General features: G+C 39.3%; 2 protein-coding genes across 2 annotated transcripts in view; both read left to right on the top strand.

The window, feature by feature from the left end:
* Positions 1-2,720, top strand: part of bnip3la (BCL2 interacting protein 3 like a) — a 7,044-nt gene extending 4,324 nt beyond the window's left edge. Inside the window, exons 4-6 of the mRNA XM_007564277.2 lie at positions 386-492; positions 585-734; positions 1,075-2,720. Of these exons, the coding sequence (XP_007564339.1) occupies positions 386-492; positions 585-734; positions 1,075-1,123 (306 nt within the window). The 3' untranslated portion in view covers positions 1,124-2,720. The remainder of the gene's footprint in view (positions 1-385; positions 493-584; positions 735-1,074) is intronic.
* Positions 2,721-4,180: 1,460 nt separating this feature from the next.
* On the top strand, positions 4,181-15,587 carry dpysl2a (dihydropyrimidinase like 2a). The gene is made up of 14 exons (XM_007564284.2): positions 4,181-4,527; positions 7,809-7,897; positions 7,994-8,178; positions 8,291-8,455; positions 8,662-8,723; positions 8,860-8,940; positions 10,078-10,146; positions 10,254-10,374; positions 10,473-10,629; positions 10,841-10,982; positions 11,075-11,245; positions 11,365-11,544; positions 12,570-12,765; positions 12,858-15,587. Exons 1-14 carry the CDS (start codon positions 4,486-4,488, stop codon positions 12,947-12,949), a joined length of 1,752 nt encoding a protein of 583 aa, XP_007564346.1. The 5' UTR covers positions 4,181-4,485; the 3' UTR covers positions 12,950-15,587.
* Positions 15,588-17,127: the final 1,540 nt, after the last annotated feature.

Below are 17,127 nucleotides of genomic sequence, written 5' to 3' on the forward strand. Positions count from 1 at the left end.
TAAAGGTAGAATACATGGTTGTTAATTTTTTCCCAGAACTATCTCTGATGGCCCAAAATAAAATCCAGTGCAAGCAATTTCACCCAGAAATCCCTAATTATGAAATACCATCAACATATGTGTAATTTAGTCTCAGTATAAATCCAGGTATAGATAATGGGTAGATGGAAAGTTTGCTTTATGTCAAGTAGAAGCTACTTATGTAGTTCAAAAGATTTGCAGCTGTAATTCTAGCAAAAGGTGAGGTGGTTCTGCAAAGTACTGACTCAGGATAGAAGAATACAAATGCAAGAAAAACTTTTAAAACGACATATTGAACATAGACTCTACTAAAGTCTTTTGGGGCAGGATTTCTTTCCACATCTTTTTGCCTTTACATTTCCAGTCAGAGGACGATACTGCAGACATGGACAGAGAGGATGACATCTTGATGAACAAAGAAGTTGATTGGGTGGCCAATTGGTCCAGTAGGCCTGAAAACATCCCCCCAAAGTTAGTACGCTGGCAAGCTCAGAATCAGCTGCCCATCGGGATATTCTCCCTCAGTGGTCTCAGAAACAATGTTAACTGGTTGTTCTTCTCAGGGAGTTCCACTTCAGACATCCCCGACGTTCAGTGTCTCTGAGTATGCGGAAGAGCGGCGTCATGAAGAAAGGTGGCATCTTCTCTGCTGAATTCCTAAAAGTTTTCATTCCTTCCCTGCTCATCTCACACATGCTGGCTCTTGGCCTTGGGTAAGATGGGTCATCTGTTAGTAGTTTTAAAATATTTTGGGTTTTTTTTTCTGTGCTTGCTTTTCTTGTTTAGTTCATAGCTAATATTTTCTCAAACATCATATTTTTATGCATGGATGTAGGAATTACTAACAGGACAACAATGCAAATTATATGTCTATCTTCACAAAGAGGGACTAGAGAAGAGAAATGACTTAAAATAACGTTTAAGTCAGATATGGAAGGCGCCTTGTATGAATAAAGTTACTTATCTGTGTTTTAATTATTTGTCCTATGTTTTCTCATTTTTAATAATAATAAAAAGTCGTTCTATTTCACATGTTTGATGATTTTATTTTAGGGTGTACATTGGGAAAAGAATTGCCACAGCCGCCACCAGCTCCTACTGAGCAGAAGATGAAGCAGTGCCTGGGTGTTCTCCTGTCTCCAAGCCTCCCAAACGCCTCCTGAAGTCAAGCTCTCACTGTGTGCATCTGTCCTACGCCCACGTCTTTCTCTTCCAATCTGCATTAACTGGTGTCACACTGTAGATGTAGTCATGCTGATTAATTATGTGGTTGCACTCCACCAGATTTTGACACGGGGTGGGGCTTTATCGTATACGCGAGTCACCGACTTGAATCTAACTCAAAATCTAACTTGCCACGGACCTTATGTCAGGTGGCATCCAGTTGAAGTTTCCTTTTGTGTCTTGATATTGAACATATCAATTCTGGTATTTCTGCAGGGCTACAAGTTTTCTTTTAGGTGTTCTAAAAAGCAGAAAGGAAGACATATGTTATTTACGCCATAACTGCTTTATGAACTAATTGACTTTGGGGAACAGGAGAGACTTTGATAGCTTGAAAGTTTGTGACTTTAAGGCCCACTTCACACCAGATTAAGGCCACCCTGCAATCTCCAGGCGTTTTAGGATCATTTGTATGCCGCTGGATTGCGGCAAAGATGGAAAACCGCATTTTAATGTGCTCCTACTGTTAGGACATAGGTTTTCCTGCTGGGTTGTTATCCGGTACTTTTGCCATGTGCTTCAGATGATCTAGGATTCCTCTTTACAATCTGCAGAATTGGGAGGTTTCTGATGAATGTTCTGGTTGATATTTAACATTGTCTTTGTCTACTGTGAACAGGGCCTTACTGTCAAGGTGCAGTGAACTGCTGTTCAGAGCTGAATGCTGAAGCACTGCTTTTTTTTTTTTTTTTCTTTTTTTTTTAATTTCGCACAATTTTGAGGATGGTATTCTTAACACGTTGATCCCCAGAGGGTTTCTATATAAACTTTGTTGAGTTGCCAAGCCTAAACATTATCCTACTATCTTGTCCCAAAAATGTTACTATGAAGAGTTGGAATGTTTTATTATAGTGGCATCTAGATTGGAAGATAATATACCAGGCCAAAAGCTACTTCTTTTATGTATTTTTTTTCTAACATATCCCTTTTTTTTTACATATAGGAGCAGTAGCAAAGTGCCAAAACATTTACCTTTCACCACTGCACATTGGTGGCCTATCTTATGCTTTCTGATTTGTTTTGTTTTCTAATATGTTTAGATATTTAATTATGTACATGTGAATATTAATTTAAGCTGTGACCTTCCCTGTGCTATGTACACCTCTCAACATTGTATAACTTGTTTATACATTGATTATTAATGCATTATTTCAGTGTTTCTTATGCATTGTGGCAGTGTGAGTATTGTGTTTTTGCTCAGTTGCTAGGGTTGCTAGGGCTTTAGCTGCACAAATCACCACCACAGAGGAAGATATTTTCTGAAGTGTTATCTGACTTTAATCTTGGTTTCACTGTACAATAATTTCACCTAATATATGCTATATTATGTACAGTGTCTGTGGACCATCGAGTATGATGATATAGAAATCGTTTATTACAGATAAAGTATGCATTTCTGTATGTTAATGCTCATTGCATGGCTCCTCTGTTGATGGATAATAACCATATTAAAATATAAACTACAATTTACAAAATTGTCCGTTTTGGTTTCAGTTCTAAGCTGTAATGCGTGATTTAGGTGGCCAGCTCATAAACTACAGATCTATGTACAGTATATCTGTGTGGAGTGAAGAGCATTTTGGAATTTAAATGTGATTCATACAGTAATCATAACTTCATATTACAAATGGGAAAGCCGGAGGTTTCTCAATAACCCTGAATCTCAAAATGCAATATGGTTACCACCCTTAGCCTGTGTGAACTTGGGCTGCATGATATATAAGCAATAAAACAGCTAAGTTCTATATAAATTTTTATTATTGCAATGACAACCTAACATGATTCATTTTGTCATTGTTTTGTTTACTTTTTTTTCTAAGAGCACAAACTGCACAGCATGCTGTCATGGTTAGAACTAGAGATTGCAAAAGCAAAACTTTAAAGAAAAAATAGTGATTAAGATAAAAAAAATTACTTGAGAGTGTGGCATCTTGGAAGAAACGTTGCACAGGAAGTAAATTTAGCTTGAAACCTAGCTTACTTAAGTGAACAGCACTGAGAGAAGCAAGACGGAAAACAATGCACACATTTAGACATTTCAGCAATTTAAAGAGACCATTTACATTAACACGCATGGTTTTTGGACTGGGTAAGAAAACATGATTGACTGGAGGACAACCAGATATGCAAGAACATGCAAACTCTATGCAGAAAGACTGCAGATTGGACCCAGAAACTTCTTGGTGCAAAGCAAGAGTTGCACCAGGCTGCTGATAGAGATAATGCCAGAAACACAACTGCAATCTTTTCTTATGCTTCTCTTTTTGTTTGTTAGCCATTGTAGCAAGACAAAGGGAGACAACAAGAGAAGAGTATAGTGATGCAGACCTATGCTTTTGGCCAGAATTACTTAAAATTTACTTTGTCACATTTTAGTAGTTTACATTGCTTGTCATATTTACCTATTTTTCTACTCCTGTCTGACGGATAAAATAATCCAATTTCCTTTTAATCCATATAAAAACAGATAAATTACATATAAAAGAAAAACAAAATTAAAACGTTTCCAATACTATGAAGATTTACAAATTTAATTCAATCCAATCACTAAGACTAAATTAGTTAAAATACTGACTTGGGAAACACACTTGGGAACACACTTGACTTGGGAAAACCATTTCAGAAATGTAAATCATGACATTTACATAATTTACATAATTAATCTTTGCTGTTAGATGTTGATAACTGGTTTTGTCCTATATTACCTACTTGTCAATTAGTTTATTTTTACCCCATTTAAAAGTAATTATGTTTGTACATGACACCCATTAAAAGGGCTAGTTTAGCTCAAACGTTATTTTGGATAAATGAATCACTGTCAGATTGTTTTAGTAGGATTAATAACATTTGTATTTCAACCTAAATGTTGTCATAGGGACGGCAACATGGATCCGGATCGTGGACCAGTAAGATGTTCAGGGCGGGGGAGTGCGCATGCTCCGTCCCTCTTTGTGGCCCTTGTCTTCTTGGTGGCTTTATGGTCTGCAGAGACCTGGTCTAGCCGTAAATATAGAGATTCTCCACTGTTAGGCAAAAGCAAATCTCAATTTGCAGCTTTATCCTGACTACCCAACGCACATTTAGCTGGCTATCGTTATAAATAGTCCGGGACAGACATTGTTGAGCCGGGGCGTCGACTGGCCGGGAGGCAGAGCATCCATTCATCCTTTTTTTTTATAGGCAGCTAGCGTTAGCCTCAACTAAAACCAGGGGGGCAGCGGTGTTGGGGGGAATTTCAACATGTCCGGCTACCAAGGAAAGAAGAACATCCCCAAAATTACAGTGAGTGATACGTGTCTGTTTTATTCATCTGTCTCTTTTAAGTGCGGCGTGGATAAGAATCAGCTGGAAGCTAGCTGTTAGCTGCTGCGACCATTCATTTACATTGACGCTGTCAGCAGCAGCTGTGCTACAGCTCCTCATCAGCTCCAGGTCAGGGATGAACAATAAGAATAATTCACTGGATTTGTCACTTGAAGCTACCTTCTATCATAAATGCACCTGTGTGTGTAAGTGAAGGTGTCCCTTGTTCCCAGCCTCCTCAACCTCTGGTGTAGTTACCAGGTTAAAAAAACAGATTCCTTCATAGCCATCATTTCATCTGTCATTCTTCGTCTTCTTTCTATTTATGTTAAACTGTCAACATTTAGCCTTCTTTATGTAAGATTTAAAAAAAATCTTCATCCATAACATCAGGTGAATGGGGTTCCACTGTATTTAATTGTAAGAGAACTAACCCCCCTGGTAAAGTAGGTCAGCAGAAAGCATCTCTGCAGAAGCCATGTCTTCATTATGTAGCTGTCACAGTCAGAGCTGTGGACTTTAGAACTACTGGCCAGACTTTTCTGCAAAAATAAGTCAAACTTCAGATGCAGAACCTGCCTCTGGTGTCATCTCAAACAGCAGGAGACAGCAGATCAGAAGTCTACTGAATGTGGCAATGTTTTCCTTCATGTTTTTTTTTTATTATTATACTTGCAAGACTTATTTGGATTCCTTCTTTTAAAGGTTTTGACTTTAATCAGTTTGTGAAGTACACCAGGTCAGTTTTCATTTTCATTGACTGTTTTGAACTAAGTTGTTACAGTTAAAAAAAACAAAAAAACAAAAAAAACTACATGGCCTGTTCAATTGAAATTATTTTTAAAACATGTAAGTTCTCAATGTAAGCTAAAGTATTATGTGTTCAAAATGCTTGCATCGTCACTGAACTGTCAAATCATGAATGTAAGGCAACACAAACAGAACACTTGTAAAATCTACTCATTTTGCAAAGTGTATGCACATTTGTACCAGTTCAAGTTCTGCAGACGATCAGAAGCGTTTGCTTTAGCTTCGCAACCCACAGCAGTATTGATCATGGGTTGGTAGCTATTGGAGACCATCACTGATGGTTGATCACCCTGCTTAAATGCCACATGAATGCCTCAGGGTCGATTTAATTATTTTAAAGGTTGCTCGTCTGCCATAGTGTTTACTAACGGTAATTGATCATCTATTATTCTGGTGCCTCTTGTGATGTCATCAACCTAAACGCATACGCAGCAGCTACCAGTCTTATTTACATTTTCAAATCTTAATATTTTGTGAAAACTCGCTGTGGCAGTTTATAGTTTGTTACCCAGCTGTGTTTTTCAGCAGCACTGGATAGTAGCTTTAATTTGCTCAGCTCATTGACATCGTTTGAGGACATCTTCAGGACAGCTGAGGGCTGTAAGCAAACAGCAGGAAAATACCAGACTCAGTATGGAGACTACAACTCTGTGTTAGAGGCCTTCAGGGACTGGTGTCAGGACAGAGTGAAGAACGAAACACCAAGTTTAGACTGTAACAGTCTTTATCTTTCATAGCAACTTTTTTTGTTGTTGTTAAAATTAAAGACAATACTCAATTTTCTGCAAAATCATATTTTTTTTCTAATGGCACGTAAAAAGATTCTTCCACAGATACAGTTTTGAAACAAAAAAAAAACAAAAAAAATAATTTACACATTTTCCCCTAATTGTGCATCGTAAGTTTTGTCCCTAAGTTTTGTCTTTTTTTCTTAAAAAAAAAAAAAAACGCACAAAGTGCTGGTTGTTGGATGTACAGGTCAGAAATTGTGAAAATTATTAGTTTTGATGCATTCAGTGCACTGGGGAGGAAAGCAGATTTTTGTTTTTGGTATTTAACCTGCCAATTAAGAGGTAATTATCCATTTCTGATCTCTGGTAGATTGATTGGTGCAGTTTTCTAATTCGATGTGCTAATAATGACACCATATGCATCAGGTAGTAATGAGGCTCCCTGCATTTTAAGTCATTCATTTGTAATCATCTTTTTTTTTTCCTGTCATATTGGGTTTCCTTAACCATCTCAACTTGATAAACTCTGGTTTAAAGTAAGGTTGTAAACTTAGCAGTTTTTGCTCAAATTTAAATCACAGGCTGCTCAACATTTTACTTGGTAGGCTAATGTCATAGTAAAACTGCTCAGTTTATAGCTGTAAATCTACGGAGACTTTGAATGCACCATCTTTAATTAAAAATAGTTTTAAATGTGAAACTTTGTGTTCCTAATGCTGACCACTTAGTCCAAAACGTTAAAGCTGTATAACCCAAATCCCGACAACACATCTGTGGTTTCTGTACCTAATGTGTTCGAGTTCCTCATGGCTACAGCCTTGAAAAACCAAACATTTCCTGCTGTGAGCCCTGGAGAATACATATACCGCCTTCATTAGGTTTAAATGCCTCCCTCACAGGGCCCAGAAAGCCTGAAGAGGAAGTAGGACAGCGTGCTGCGTTTTTCTTTCATCTCATTCGGTTGGAGCCAATTGTGGCATAGGAGACTCTGCTCTTACCTCATGGTTTTGATCAAAGATTTCTCCTCCTTTGTATAATGAGGTAGGACTGATATGTCCTGCAAAGTAATCTTGAATAGTTTGTTTTCAGAATTAATGGTCTAAAGGATAAATTGTAGTTTACTGACTTGACAGTTTTCCAACACGATCATGGATGTTCGCTGTACAACGAGGTCGGGCTGAAAAACCTGTCATGATATAAGTATTTCATATCAGTCTATCTAAACTTGTCAATGTCGATTGATTTGTTTTTGTTCTAAATATCTGAGCTGCTTCTAAACGGCTGGTGTGACCTTTCTCTTTTTATCCACAGTTTTTACTCCTCATTGTTTTTTTATCTTTAACATTAAGCAGCTATGACTTACGTTTCTATCGCAATATATATTGTTATTGATTTATTGTCCAGCTCTAAAAGGAGGTTAAGCAAGAGAAGACCATCACTGAAGAAGCTAGGAGTGTTTATACTGCTTATCAAAGGATCTTGACAGAAAGTTTAGTGGAAGGAAAACTGCTTGGTTGAAAAAGGAAATTCTTATGAGTGCTTGAAGTCCTTGAAAATGCTTGAATTTTATTTTTAAGTATGCAAGAACCTTAAAGTGCTTAAATATGTATTTATTCACTGGTTTACCAGGTTCAAAGTGAAATACACTATTAGACATTTTGGCTTCTTGGATCATAAAAAAGGAGAATATGTTTGATTTACAGACAAATCTTGTTTCAGAGTGACCGTCTCCTCATCAAGGGAGCAAAGATAGTGAACGATGATCAGTCCTTCTTGGCTGATATCTACATGGAAGATGGAGTCATTAAGTAAGTTGTGCTTTGGGGTTACCATTAACACATGTCACAAAACTTGCTACAGGGATTCAAGTTCCCACTGTTCATTTGTATTGTGGTTTCCTTCAGGCAACTTGGAGACAACCTCATTGTCCCGGGCGGAGTCAAGATCATAGAAGCCCACGGCAGAATGGTGATGCCGGGGGGCATTGATGTGCACACGCGCTTCCAGATGCCCGACCGAGGCATGGTGGCGGCGGACGACTTCTACCAGGGCACCCGGGCGGCGCTGGCTGGCGGCACAACCATGATCAGTTACGTCCATGCTGCCGAGCGTATGATTTCCTTTGGATGCTTGTTGTTGTTCCACAAGCAAAATACTAACATGTTTTTCTGTTGTTTTCTTTTCCTTGCGGCCCTCATTAGTCGACCATGTGGTACCGGAGCCCGGTGTCAGCCTGGTCACTGCTTTCAAACAGTGGAGAGAGTGGGCTGACAGCAAGTCCTGCTGTGACTACTCTCTGCACGTGGACATCGCTGAGTGGAATAACAGCACCCAGGAGGAGATGGAGACGCTAGTGAAGGATCACGGTATGTAGGACACGCTGATTGCTTTCTCTCAAACATATGCTGCTCCTCTGACTGTGGTCAACCCTTTAAATGATCACCCTTAACTGAATGTTGCTTGTTTCTTTTGTTTCATCTTAGTTTTTTTCCCAGTTTGCTCTCAGTTTTCCCTCCTTTGCCCTCTTTTTCGCCTTTTGGCCGTTTTCTCTCATAAAGCTTTCTATCTTCAGGTGTCAACTCTTTCCTGGTCTATTTGGCTTATAAGGATGTTTTCCAGCTTTCTGACTCTCAGGTATGCTTTGGTTGTGGCCCACCTCAGAGGGATCTCTGCTGACCTTTCTGTAGCAGCATTTCACTTCAAAGGTTGCCTGTTGGTTTGGGTGTAGGTGACGCCTCTCGGTTAACTGATGCGCATCTCGTTCTTGCAGATCTATGAGGTGTTCAGTGTCGTCAGAGACCTGGGAGCCATCGCTCAGGTTCATGCCGAGAACGGAGACATTGTTGCAGAGGTAAGACCACTACAGTGTCCTTCATTTTGCTTTCTTGCAACCACAAACTTTAATATATCTTATTAGGATTTTATGTAAAAGGAAAAGAGCAGCAACATTTTACAAATATTAATCTGAGAAGTGTTGCATATAGGGGTGAATCATTCGATCTGCACCAATTTCTTTAATTCTGAGTAATCAACCAATGCTTACCTGTTAAACTAATCATATCTTCCTCAACAAAGGTCTGAAAATCAGCCACTATCACAGTTTTCTCTGCAGTAATAGAGGGCTCTCTGACAGACCCGCCCATCAGGTCATGTCTGCATGTTTGGGTGAACAATAGTCACCTCGCTGCTTCCAACTTAGCAACTTTTCAGACGTCTCTTGCATCTTTCTTTTTTTTTAAAAAAAAAACAAAAACAACTAGAGACAAATCTAGAGACTTTTTTCTGTATTTTTGGAGATTTTGGCAACAGTTCCAGTTATAAAATAATATCTGTCAGCCAAAATAGTAATCAGCCAGTTAGACTTTAAAACTGCATCGGTGCACCTCTAGTTGCAAAGAGTTGTATTCAGCCTCCTTTGCTTTAATACCCCTAAATAAAATCTAGTGCAACCAGCTCAAGCATTCACCTAACTACTAAGCACAGGTCACCTAAATGTCATTTAATCCCAGCTGTTCTCTGAATACGAACATCTCCACAGTGACCCTTGGTATTGAAAGTCTCATGATGTTGGAAAGGCAAGCAGGTCAAATCAGATAGGAAAATGGATGAAGGTCAATCCTGGGAGAAATCTTGTAAAAAGCTGCAAAAATAGTTGGAATGACAAAAATCCATTAAAGAATCTGTGACTTGAAAGTGAATCTTCAGATTCGGCCCAACTGAGCTCGAGCTGTTTTCACACTAACATGGCCAAAAATGTCACACTCTACATGTACAACGCTTCTCTAAAGTCTTACCTTGCAGTAAAAAGTGGCTCTACAAAGGATTTATTGAATACAAATGGATCCTTTTGCGATTATTTTTTTTTATTTGTAAAGCAAGGTGAAAAACATATATTGACATTTTTGCCAAAATCTAAAAAGGTAAGACATATAAAGTCTTCTTTATATGTCTCGTTTCTTTTTCTAACTGCCTCGCTTGGCTGTTTCAGGAGCAGAAACGCATATTAGAGCTGGGCATCGCCGGTCCTGAAGGCCACGTACTTAGCCGTCCAGAGGAGGTAAGGCTCCTCACCGTATTGCTGCAGGATAAAAGCAGCAAACGCTCTAAATTCAGAACACAAGACCCATGTGTGTGACCCCTGCGTGCGCCTGTCATTACCCACAGGTGGAGGCCGAGGCCGTTAACCGCTCGGTCACCATAGCCAATCAGACCAACTGCCCCCTGTACATCACCAAGGTGATGAGCAAGAGCGCGGCCGATGTTATTGCTCTCGCTCGGAAAAAGGGTAAAAAAAAAAAAACAGAGGAGAGGAGAAACTTTCTCTCTTTATTTTGATCCTTTTTTTTTTTCTGTGCACTGACGTTAATCTGTCTGCTCCTGCAGGTGCTGTGGTTTACGGAGAGCCCATCTCTGCCAGCTTGGGCACAGATGGCACCCATTACTGGAGTAAGAACTGGGCCAAGGCAGCAGCCTTTGTCACCTCGCCGCCGCTCAGCCCCGATCCCACCACCCCCGACTACCTCAACTCTCTGCTGTCATGGTAGGCACGAAGAGCCAGGAGCTAAAATAAAAGCTGGAGCTCAGCGGCACGACGTGCAGAACTCCACCTCGCTTTCACTCACAAGCTCTTATTTATCCAAATTGTTAATGATGCACCCTTTGTGGACTTGTAATTCATTGATAATTAGAGCGGGTCTGTCAGTGAGGCAAATAGATTGTTTTTTGATTTCATTTCATTTTTACATTTCCAGTGGGGACCTGCAGGTCACTGGTAGTGCTCACTGCACTTTCCATACATCCCAGCGTGCAGTAGGCAAAGATAACTTCACCATGATTCCAGAAGGCACCAACGGCACCGAGGAGAGGATGTCTCTTGTCTGGGACAAATGTGTGGTAAGGGGGATCTTATTTTATAAGACTAGAAAATCAGCCCTTTAAAACATCTGCTGTCATCGTGTTTGCTTTACTCGCCCTGCCTTTAACAGGTGACTGGAAAGATGGATGAGAACCAGTTTGTGGCGGTAACCAGCACAAACGCAGCCAAGATCTTCAACCTGTACCCCCGCAAAGGTCGCATCGCCGTGGGTTCGGATGCTGACCTCGTGCTGTGGGACCCAGATCTGACAAAGATCATCTCGGCCAAGAGCCACAACCTGGTCCGACTCTTAACTAGCCTGTCCTTTTTTTTTTCTTCCTCCCGCCCTTTCTTTGTTTCCCACCTGTTGCATTGCCTTGTAAGGCAGCTAGTTGCTAATCAAGCCTCTTCATGTCACAGGCTGTAGAGTACAACATCTTTGAAGGGACAGAAGTGCGTGGGGGTCCTCTGGTGGTCATCAGCCAGGGTAAGATTGTGTTGGAGGAGGGCACTCTCCACACCACAGAGGGCTGCGGGCGCTACATCAGCCGCAAACCTTTCTCGGACCACGTGTACAAGAGGATAAAGGCCCGCAGCAGGGTGGGTTTTTATTTAAACACACAAGCTCCTCTGTACAATCACTCTGCTCATGCTGTAGAGAAAGTTTTCACAAACATTCTGAATGTTATTTTAATTTGAGGCTTTTGACTGATACCTTAGCAAGTTGCACAGAAACCACATGGATTATGTAGCAGTCAACACGTTTTTGGCTTAAATCTTGATGGACGTTTTTCTACTCTATCAGAATTGGTAGAGCTTGTCAAAGCGAGGCTGGTTCTGATGTATGCTGTGGATCAATGGCCTAAAAACATCGTGTTTTAAGTTCACGGCTGCAGCTTGCGATTATTTTAGTAATTGATTATTCTGTTCATTAATTGATTAATCTAACAAAAAATGTTACACATTCCGTAGATTTTTTTTTCTTCCATTTTAAACACTGGTAATAGAGTTGTATGCAAAATGCATACATTTTGCAGCAATTAAAAAAAATTAAAAGGGATTAAAATGCAACAATTTAATTCCCTTTTTTAAATGAGAAAATAAACATTTTATGGCCTAAAATGCAATAATGGCATTCCTTCAGCATATGCTTAATTATTTTTGCAAAGGATGCATATTTATAGAAATGTATAAAGTTTTTCATCTTATAAGCAATACATATGTGTTTATTGTACTGTTTTTGCATTGTTGCTGCTCTAATTGTGTTTTTCTTTCAGAAAGTTGTATTTTTTTAGTCTGTGCATTATTTCAATAATCGATTAATCATTTCGGCCTTATTTAAGTTTTTCTTTTTTTTTTTTTAAAGTTTCAATCATCTGGCTGTTGATTTGATCTGAAGTTAAACACTTTGTCAGTAGTCCTTGTTTATCATTCAGTATTTGTGCAGTGCTGGGGAAATGGACCCTCAGCATGATGCTGATTCAGTACATTCCAGCATGTTCACCCAGTTCTTGTTTTTAGTTGTTTGTGACATAATTAGTCCCTGGGATAAAGAACATTTCAAATGCATTATTTAGTGTTGGCTGTAGACCGTTTTCTCTGACGAAGTTCCCCATCTCGTTTAGCTCACAGAGCTGCGAGGAGTCCCCAGGGGCCAGTACGACGGGCCAGTGTGTGAGGTGACCGTCACTCCGAAGGTGATGTCCACGTTTTCTTCGATGAAGACGTCCCCCGCCAAGCAGCAGCAGCAGCAACAGCAGCAACAGCAGTTCACTCATCAGCCAGTGCGCAACCTCCACCAGTCTGGCTTCAGCCTGTCCGGTGAGTCGACGCATGAATGCAGCTCCTCTTTGAATCTCATGCAAGTTAATCTGAAACCTTCCAGTCAACTTCCTGTTCGATTTACCTTTAAGGCGCCCAGATAGATGACAACGTTCCACGTCGCACCACTCAACGCATTGTGGCGCCCCCTGGTGGAAAAGCAAACATCACCAGCCTCGGCTAGGCTCCTCAATTAAGCCGCAGGAGGATCACGGGACCAGATGCCACGAGTAACCGCATCTCATCAGATCTCTCTTCACTTCTGGCTCCCCTGCACCCTTTCTATCCATTTTTACTCTAACATTTCCACCATGTCACCTCATTCAAGAAAAAACAGGCACTGTTTCACGTAGTTTAACATCTCCTGCCACATTCCTGCATCGAGGTAGGACAGAGCGAATTTAGGGAAAGCTTTCTTTATGTTCATTTGCTCATTGAGGAAGTAATTTGTTTACATTGTTTTTCAATCTTTGCTCCGTGTTAAAAGCTGTTCCAAGAATAGATCAGAACGCTGATTAGGAGGCAGTTTCATGACGTTCTAACCGAAGCAAATGTTCAGTTTTGTGTTTTTATAGCAGATAGTTTTGATGGTTGTGTCAAAGAACCACTTTTGGCTAAACAGTACAGGACCGCCTGCGGTCCGAAAAGTGAAATGCTTCTCTGATTTCTTTGACATTTGCCAAAATATTCGCCAAAATAATTTGGTACACATAAAAGTATAAATGAAATGCAAAATGTACAGCAATATTATGAAGTCGTGGAAATCAGTTTATTTTGTTTTTATTTTTAATTAAAATTGAAATTTAACAATAGATCTGGATTATGTGAAGGAAAAAAATTACAATCTATCTGTGTCATAGGTTTTTCTTTTTAATATATCTATTTAAACAAAAATAATGAAAGTTAAGTCTTGTTTAACATTAGCTTTGAATCGCACTTTCTAATTATGATTACACCCCGATTAATGCATACTTATTTAGACAGGAACAACACCAGGTTGCCGTTGCCTTTTCGGATTAAAATAAAAGAATAAATTTCTCCTTCAGAACATTACATTAAACCCCAAATGTTATAGTTAAAAGACAAAAGTCTCACACATTTAAAGAACTATTTAGTTTTTAAAGATTAAAGGAAAAGAATGACAGAAAAAACTACCTTTTGTCATTCTGGTCTTTTTAGATTAACACTGACTGAACAACCTAAAATTAGGTGTGATTCTACTTAGTGGGGTTGTCTGCTCCGACAGCTGACCTGCAGTGGGCTGCTTCACTGACATGCTACTCAGATCCGCTGCAGTTTTAAAACGCTGTTGGGTTAATGAAAGTGATGGATGACACTGCTTTAGCGTCGACTGATCATGTTTCTTCACAAGCTTAAATATTTGCAAACGGCAAATTTTGTTTTTCTTGTAAGCGAAGGAAAATCGTAGGAGGTTTTTTTATTTTGTTTGTTTTTTCCAACCAGCTGACCAGCAGTAGGCAGCAACAAATATGACCCAATGTTTTAGCCGGTAACCGGCCCACTGCTGACTCTGACAGGAAGATTTATCGACAGCGTTTGGTCGTCTTTAAGTTTCTAGCAGTGGTGGATTTAGTTTTTCTTAAGCTTGCAGTATTTGATGTTTGTTTTTTGGTGTTGTGTTCTTCTGTTTTGCTACAGTTGCACTCTCTTCTTCCTTTTATTTCTTTTTTTTTTTTTTAATGGATGGTACATGTCGTAAAATGTTAAATGCACTGGAAAAAAAGGGAAAAGGAAAAAGGTATTTTGGGGTCAATCCGCTCGCTCAACATCGCTGTGAAACTTGGAGTCGACGAGGTCGACCCGGGACGTCTTCTGTGAGAAATTGAGAAATGTGAAACTTTTTATTTTTTTCTCCCTCCAATATTTTATTTTCTCCCTGGAGGGTCGTCAGGGCAACAAGCCTCCGGTCATCATCAGACGTCTGTCGTTCAGGAAACGGATGAACCGTAAGGGAAAGCTTGATTGGAGGCTTGTGCTGACGACCTCTCTGCACCTGGTGCTTTCTGACCTTTTTGCTGTTTGCCAGCAGATGATGTCCACATTCTGTGCAGCAATCCTGTTAGCTCTGTATTTATAGTAGCCAGGGTAGAGCCAATCATTCGCCCAATTTCTTTTATGTATTTGCACCTGCAACAATCCAAAAATAGTAAATGTGTATGTGAGATTGCAACTTTGTATTGGATGTATTTGTACGTTTTAAGGATACACGTTGCCTGCCTATTCTATAAGATATTGATAGCACACTGTATCTATGAAGGCTCTTTAAAGAAGTGAAAAGGTGATTTTTGCTTTTTATTTTTTTCGGAGACCTGATGAAAACTCTTCTGTGTGTGTATACGAAGTCCCTCACAGTGTGCTGATGATGTGTCCTCTGTTCTCGGTGTTAGTGCTGTGAAAGAAGTTTTAAGATACTGTATATTGTCCCTTTACCTTCCTATTTACACAACTTCATTAACACCAGACTCACTTAAGCTAATAACTGTACTCGGTCGCAGACGCACCCACGTACGGCAGAACGTTGGATTATTTCTCTTCATTGCCTTGTCAGGTGTAGGTTTTCGTATGCGACGCTATACTGTGAAGTGATTTACATTTGGGGAAGTTTCTTGGAAAGGGTTGTTGGGTTGTAATGTTGAGCACTGTTGTTTGCCCTCTTCCACCGACTTGCTCATGTTTGCTCGTTTTTTTTGTTTTGTTTTGTTTTTTTCTTGGATGTACCAGAGTTTGGAGGGAACCATCAGTCCTGTCAGCATATGACCTTCTCTGTGTTGAATTCAATGGATTAAAATAATAAAATCGAACTTGGCTTTCTGACTTTTTTTTTTTCTTTTTTTGAGTAACTAGCTTTGGAGAATTTAATGACATTTCCCTGTAGCTTATTTACGATGTAAAAGGAAGTCACAATTACGCATTTAAAACAATTATGTCATCATGTTTACTATATAAACTTTAAAAACATACATCAGTACTAAATGCGTCAGCTTTCATCTTTTTCTTGGTAATCGTATTTCCGTTGATATTCAGATTCTCATACCAAGTTAAATAATCCACACATTCAAGAAAATTAGGTCATGTGTATTAAAGAGTGACACAAGTAAATAAAAATGAGAAAAAGTATTATAAACCGGCCACAGCCAGATGCACCTTGCAAGATTTTGTGATTGACAAGTCAAAAGTTTTGTCCAACATCTAAGAAAAACTCAGCACTTGAAGAACTTATAAAATTATTAAAACTGATGTGTTTTAATAAGTCCCCCTTCTACTATTCAAGTAACAAAGAAAGAAGCTTGGTAAGAATAGTCAGTATCATCTGACAGCTATGTACTGTATATCTTTACCTGAATGTTTTGATATACCTACGTCAAACTTCCTAGGAAAAGCTCCACACAGAAGCATTTTTTCAGTATAAATGTCTCCAAAGTTTAAAATCAAACTTGTATAAATATTTCTCATATAACGGAGGCAGAACTTTTTTTTTTTTCCAGAGGGCTCTTTAGGACGAAGCTCATCATGAGGGTTGTTTTCCGGATCATGAGTAATTATTTTAATTAATTTAACTCAGCATGCCAATATTTCTCCTCATTTTATAATTAAAATATTCTCTTGGCGGAAATCCAAGGAATTAGGATTGATTAATGGGAATCACACCAGGGTCTAAAATGCTGAATTTCCAGACATGTGGATATCGATCTTCACTTTTAAAGATAAATCACTGAAATGAGTCTCTCTTCATGCCAACAGCGAGACGCAGACCGATGAACTGGAACGGCTCAAATTAAAAGCGAGCACAGAACAGCGTCTACAGCTTTAGTTAATCTGCCAACAAGTCTATGCATCCATACCTGGCGGATGGCGCCTCTCATCAGTAATCAATAAGTGATAAAGAGAGAAACCCACAGGAGTCACTTTTTTGAGACACTTCTGAGTGAAGGCTTATTGAATTAGTCTTGTGAAAAGGATTCTCAAAGATGTCTATTATGTCCTTCATCTTCTTCTTCTTCTTTTTATGAAGGTTCTTCCCAGAGTAGAGGGAGACTTGCTAAATTGCCTGTTGAGCTTTTATAAAATTATTAGTTCTGATGCTGCTAATGATACTGATTACTGCTTTTAATCTAGGTGCTTATTTGACTGTCACTTTGTTGCTGTTACACTGCAACAAAGTGACACAGAGACAAATAAGGGATTAATTAGAAGACAACACTAACGCTATTCTATTCTATTCTATTCTATTCTATTCTGAAAGAACATGAAATCTTCACACAGCAGGGAGCTGAACTCAGGAACTTCTTGCTGTGCACCACGCAGCCCCCCAACAAATCAAAATTAATAAATAAACGCAAA

This window comes from Poecilia formosa, unplaced genomic scaffold (genome assembly GCF_000485575.1).
Source record: "Poecilia formosa unplaced genomic scaffold, Poecilia_formosa-5.1.2 Scaffold5, whole genome shotgun sequence".
NCBI classification, from domain to species: Eukaryota; Metazoa; Chordata; class Actinopteri; order Cyprinodontiformes; family Poeciliidae; genus Poecilia; species Poecilia formosa.